Source organism: Paramisgurnus dabryanus, chromosome 21, assembly GCF_030506205.2.
Source record: "Paramisgurnus dabryanus chromosome 21, PD_genome_1.1, whole genome shotgun sequence".
NCBI classification, from domain to species: Eukaryota; Metazoa; Chordata; class Actinopteri; order Cypriniformes; family Cobitidae; genus Paramisgurnus; species Paramisgurnus dabryanus.
Genome location: NC_133357.1, coordinates 22930134 through 22936133, shown reverse-complemented (window position 1 = coordinate 22936133; position 6000 = coordinate 22930134). Strand labels below are relative to the sequence as shown.

The 6000-nt window shown below is 36.6% G+C and overlaps 1 protein-coding gene across 3 annotated transcripts in view; it reads right to left on the bottom strand.

Annotated features, from left to right (window-relative positions):
* Window positions 1-2440: 2440 nt before the first annotated feature.
* ndrg3b (ndrg family member 3b) overlaps window positions 2441-6000 on the bottom strand; it is a 69305-nt gene continuing 65745 nt past the window's right edge. For 2 of the 3 annotated variants that reach the window (XM_065286292.2, XM_065286291.2), the window contains 2 exons: window positions 5860-5898; window positions 2441-3750 (listed from right to left, as the gene is read on the bottom strand). In XM_065286292.2, coding sequence (XP_065142364.1) covers window positions 3575-3750; window positions 5860-5898 — 215 coding nt within the window. In that variant the 3' untranslated portion in view covers window positions 2441-3574. The remainder of the gene's footprint in view (window positions 3751-5859; window positions 5899-6000) is intronic. The other variant, XM_065286290.2, reaches the window with a different exon arrangement.

Below are 6000 nucleotides of genomic sequence, written 5' to 3'. Positions count from 1 at the left end.
AAGCATTCTTGTCTCACGGTACTTTGATGTCAAATGACGATCGCTCTGTGCAAGCGCTGCATGCGATTAAACACGCTTATCGACGTGCATCTTGATCTAATAGGTATGGTTTTCTAACAAAGTTAGCGTCCGGAGCAGAAAAGACAGAAAAAGCGCATGCCTGCATGATCATATCACTGTATTATTTACTGCCATGCGAGCCACAAATAAAAGCTTGCCGAGCCGCGCAATGAGGAACACATTTATTATATCATGTTGGAATGGCCAATTTTTATTTGTATCTTTAAATGCAAATGAGCTGCTGCTTCCCTGCTAGTTTACTCTTAAGAAACAGTGAAAACATACACCGCTTTAAATAAGACTTCTTACTTCATTGTTCATAGTGAATGTGTGGACCTAGTGAATTTTGTAAAAGACATTCAAAATAGAAATTACGACCTAACTGTTTTCCCACTACCTTCATATTGCGCAAATTAGAATAGCGAATTGAAAAAAGCGACAAATGGAAACTCGATAATTTTGCATAAACTCCTCTATAATTGCAAAGACGTTTTTACGTTCAGGTGAGGTGGTTTTTCAGGCTATTTCTAAAAGTAATATATCACAAAACTGCAATGGAAACCGTAGGCGCCGCAAGAACTGACAGGCGAATGACATCAAAATACTATGCTTTCGAGACACTCTCTCAGTATTTCAAGTCAGTCTGCCAACGTTGTATGTCCAAGTTTTTGGAACGACTTATCGCTTGACAACAAAATAACGGTTTAGTCGCATAACTTTTATTTCGCAATATTTAGATATTTATAGAAATTAATACTTAAGTTTTATGCAAATCTTTAATGGATTGTGGTCTTTGGACGGTTGTGGGTGGGGCCGGCACAAATTGATGTCAGTTTGCTTAGAAAATACCAACAACTTTAAGATAGATTCCCTAATCTAAGCCAGATGTCAAATTCCACAACTTTTTCCTGACCAAAAAGCTAAATTTTCATGACCTAAAATGAACAGAAAAACATTAAAATGTACAGTTCCCTGGCATGTTTGTCTTGATTAATAGGTACAAGTGACTGCATTTGACGAAAGAGAAAGAAATTAAAAGACTACCACAGGGATTATGTATTTTTGTTGGCAAAACCCGGAAGCAAGTTAGCATTGTAGCACTTCAGGTTCCATCGTCCACAAGTCAATGTTTTTTTAAATGGGGTTTTGGTTAAACTCCTTGGGTCGGTTTCCCGGACAGGGTTAATGCCTTATATTTGACAGATGTTCTATATGAGATCGCTTTGAAGAACCTTTTAAGCACAAAAATTCCTGAAATTCCATGAGCTGGACAAATAAAATATAAAATTCCCTGGCTTTCAATGTCAGCAATAGACCTTTTATAATTCCATCAATCTTCCGGAAATTCCATGACCTGTGTGAACCCTGTCTATGATGAGACTGTTGAGGTTTTAATGGGGATTTTAATAAAAAGTGAGAGCAGATGTTTTTCATTAGGCTACATGGTGGTTGTGTACACACACAGGCAACATGCGGTTAAGTTGAAAACATATAAAAGTGAATTTCTCATGTTAGGTGACCTATAAACTGTGAAAAATACTGTGATTTTATAAAACAGAGATCTTAAAAAAAGATTCAAGATTTGAATAATGTGATTATGTTCAAAATATGATTTTACACTGTGTATAAGACTTTATGACGTGACGTCAATTATTTTGTGTCCATATGGTTCAATAAAATTTAAAAGCTTTAAAATTTCAAAAATAATTAGCAGGTTTCTATTTTTTGAGGACAAAGTCAAAAATTTCTGGTTTTATTTCATTTTGAAAGAATATTTGGGGGATAATTGCAAAAATGTCAATGTGTTGTAACCAGTCTGTGTCAATTGGTGTAACTAGTTTTTTTTAAATGAAAATATATAAATATATTCATAAAAAATGTGGAATAAAATAAAATCATTAAGTTTAGTGGATTATGATTTTTTTACATACATTTTTACATCATTTGTCAAAGATTATTTAGAAAACAGAGCCGTTTACAAAATATGTCCGGACAAATATTACAAAAAAGCATAAAAATTTACATTTAGAAATTACTAAAAAAATTACTTTTTTTTTTATGATTATACTTTCATGCCATCAAGGTGGGTAAAATATTTTATATTTTTCATTCTTTGGCGTAATTCGCGGTTACACCATTTGACATTTTCCGGTCCATTCATTCTTAACTTTCATAAAAATGGTGCAAATTAGATTTTTTATTGCATAACATTAACATAAATACACTGTGCATTGAAATCAAACCTGATACTTGATGCATGCTTTTAAAACAAGTTTTTTTTTTATTTAATTTCTCATCTTGCCAAACCGTTTTTGTCACTGACCCATAAATCACAAATCTGCAACTTGGCCATGCAAAGTCACAAGAAAACAAACAACACCGTTTTTATGTACAACTACTTTATTTTAATATTCGTACAAATTGATATACCCAGCAGACAGTATGCAGTACAACGCCCTCTAAAGGCTTGGAGGACAAAGCACAAGGCATAATCACAAACTCACTCAAGGCAGCGTAACAATCAGCAATCGACAGAGAATTGCCATCAATTAAAATAAGAATAAAGATCAATAACCATAACAAAAACATTAGTCAAAATAATGAGGTTACTGGGACATCCACCCACTGTACATGAAATATAGCGAATTGTAAGCCCATATACAAATACAGTGTGTGTTTAGAGCAGGAAAAGTGCTTTTATATATTCAACCTCTGTTGTAAATACTAACAGCTTGTTAAATAAGCTACAGATCTTTTGGTTACTGTATTTTTTTTGTTGACATCAAATCCCAAGCACAGGTTGTTTTCGTGTATTTAACTAGCTTAAATCCAAACTCCTTGCTAGACAGGGGCTTCTGGTGTAATACAGTAAACAAAGAAAACCAAACTAAACTAAATGGACAGTTATACAGTCTGTAGAAAGATCAACATTAGCAATACTAATATAAATGTCTATGTTTCACTTTTAAATAAGGTCATGCTCTTTTAATGAATCGTAAAAGACAACTCAAACACTACAAACAACATAGTTGAACCTAAAAATGAAAACAAATTACGACAGCAGTACAAACTTTCTTAAAGAAAGACACCAGGCCAGAAAGTGAATGACAAAGAAGTGGTTTGGTCGTCTATAGTAAACATAAGGGCGAGGAAGACCTTAGAGAGACCGGGAGAGAAAGTCAACTCTCTCACTACAGATGGGAAAACCCTATGAATGTTCAACATACAAAAGCCGTGAGCAAAGTATATACATGAGAAGCATACTGAGAGTGAAAAGTAAACCCATTTCTAAAAAGCATGAGATTAAAGATGAAGGTAAAACCAACGAAAGTTAGTGTGCAAGTTAGTCATGCAGTGTAGAAACACTTTAATCTTTTAAATACACGGATTAAATCAAACATTGCATCCCTTATCAGGCCAGGAGAATGACAAGTAAAAGTTTGAAATAACAATGATGGAGTGGAAAAAAATGGTACAAAGCAATCCGAAAAAGGACTGATCCCAGGCTTTATTCTTAGCAGGACACCTCCATGGTTTGTGGTCTGGTTTGGTTGTCATGAACAGAGCCACCGGTGGCGCCCTCCATCTGTGAGCTGGTATGTGCACGGCTTCGTGAACCCTCTGCTGAACCCATGCTGGAGGCAGAGTGGGTGCGAGACCGTGCCAGCCGGGTCATGCTAGCAGTGGGCACTGGGAAAGAAAGACCGAAAGAGGTGAAAATATGAACATACGTATGAACCTGTTGCAAGCAGAAGGACCCTATATGAGGGGCATGAGGTGCATCTTGTGCTCCCAGCATTTGGATCCAAACATATGACGGTCCAGGACGGGGAGAATAAGGAGTCTCCTTACAGGGAGTGGACTCTTAACTTAAACTACACTAGCTGTGTTTCCATAAAATTTAGCGTTATTTTCTAAATGTCGACAAAAAACGCCATTTCTTAACTATTTTACGAACGGCTGAGTTCGTATTAATGCGAACAAAAGTTATGCGACTACACAAAGCCATTTCATGGCCAATCCTAACGATTTTGCAAAGTGCCTAGTTCGTATTAATTCGACTAAATGTTATGCGACTACACAAAGCGATTTCATGGCCATTCTTAACTATTTTACGAAGTGCCTAGTTTGTAAAATATGTTATCCGACTACACAAAGCGATTTCATGGCCATTCGTAACTATTTTACGAAGTGCCTAGTTTGTAAAATATGTTATGAGACTACACAAAGCAATTTCATGGCCATTCGTAACTATTTTACAAAGTGCCTAGTTCGTATTAATTTGTACGGATTTACCGGTCCCTGTGGCGTGAAGTGTGGGGGAGGTTTCGTTTTTTTTTTTACAAACGCTTTTGCGCAATTAACTTTGCATAAATTCATACAAATTAGCCAACTAGTAAAATATGTATGAATTCTCGTGAAATCAGGCTGGACAACAACATAATTGTGTTGTCTCTCGATAGGTCACTACAAAAACCGTGGTGACAGATGTGTTCGACTTTTTATGATGCCGCGCAGACCGACATACAGATAACATCAAAATATAGTGAGAGCGACATGATATCATACCGCGCTTTTCGGTTCTTGTGACGCCGCATGAAAGCAAACACCTATCTTTTTGTCCTCCAATCAAACAAGCCACGCCAAATTTCAAGAACGATCATGTGACATTTACGGTCAGAAATGCGTTTCCATTGCATTTTGCGAAATATTCTGAAAAACCACCTCACTCAAGTGATAAAACTTTTTGCCATATATAGAAGTATATGCGAAATTGCCCTTTATCTATTGGATGCATTTTCGATTTGCTATTAATGCGCTATTTGCGCAATTCGAAGGGTAATGAAAACACAGCTACTGACTTCACTAAGGGAGTGTTCACACTTGACCGATATTTGTAGCAATGACACAATTGTACGACATTCATTTTTAATAACTATTTTAAGCAACATGAGTGAAAAGTACCATTGCAACAAAGTTGAGCAGAGTTCGACTTTATGCAAATGAAAGTGATGCAACCAATGAGATTGCAGTGTGAAGTTCCATGAACCACTGCCTGATACTGTTGGATACTGCAGTCAAGTATGAACACAATTTGGATTTAAATGCTGCGTAAGCTTGAAAAACCATAATGAGCCCCAACGAGGAAAATAATCTTATGAGAAAATTTACCTATTTTACGAGGTTGCAATTTTGTAATCTGTGCAATGCAAACTGTAAGAAGATGCACCATAATCGGAAAAAGCAGAAAAATCAAAGAAGATCGTATGAATTCATGCAAATTAGCCACCTTGTAAAATAGGTATGCATCACCACATGACTTTGTTGGCACCCCAAGAACAAAGTCATTCATTAGTGCTTAAAAATAATCCTCAACGAGGATGTCAACGAGGTCACACATCTCCCTGATCGGACACAGCCGTCATTATTCTCCCATGAAGTATTTCTGTGTCAGGATCAAGCTCGGATTCATTTTACCATTTCAGCAAAATGAATAGTCGGACAAGGCAGAATGTGGCATGCAAAGTAAAGGCGTGTTTCTAATTAAATCAGAAAAAGCCTGCTGATAAAGTGTAGAGAAGTGTGCATGGACACACACACACAAACAGCTTATAAACATACATGGACAATATACAGACAAATGTCCATTTATCATGCAGTACACACACACACACTTTGATGCAGAGACAACAAAGACATCTGTATGCATGTGTTGTGAACAAACAGATGATGTGGACAGCAATGACAAAAGTTTGAGATGATGGGCTCAAGTTCAGTTGCTGGCTGATCTCCTGGTACCTGATTCGCTGTTCAAGTGGCTGAGCAGCACATGGGGGACTGTTGGCATTGGATATATGGGTCAAGAAGGGAAAGAGAAGAGGGAAAACACAATAAGGTAGAAGAAAGAAGGAGACAGGAAAGTGAGAAATTACTTGATAT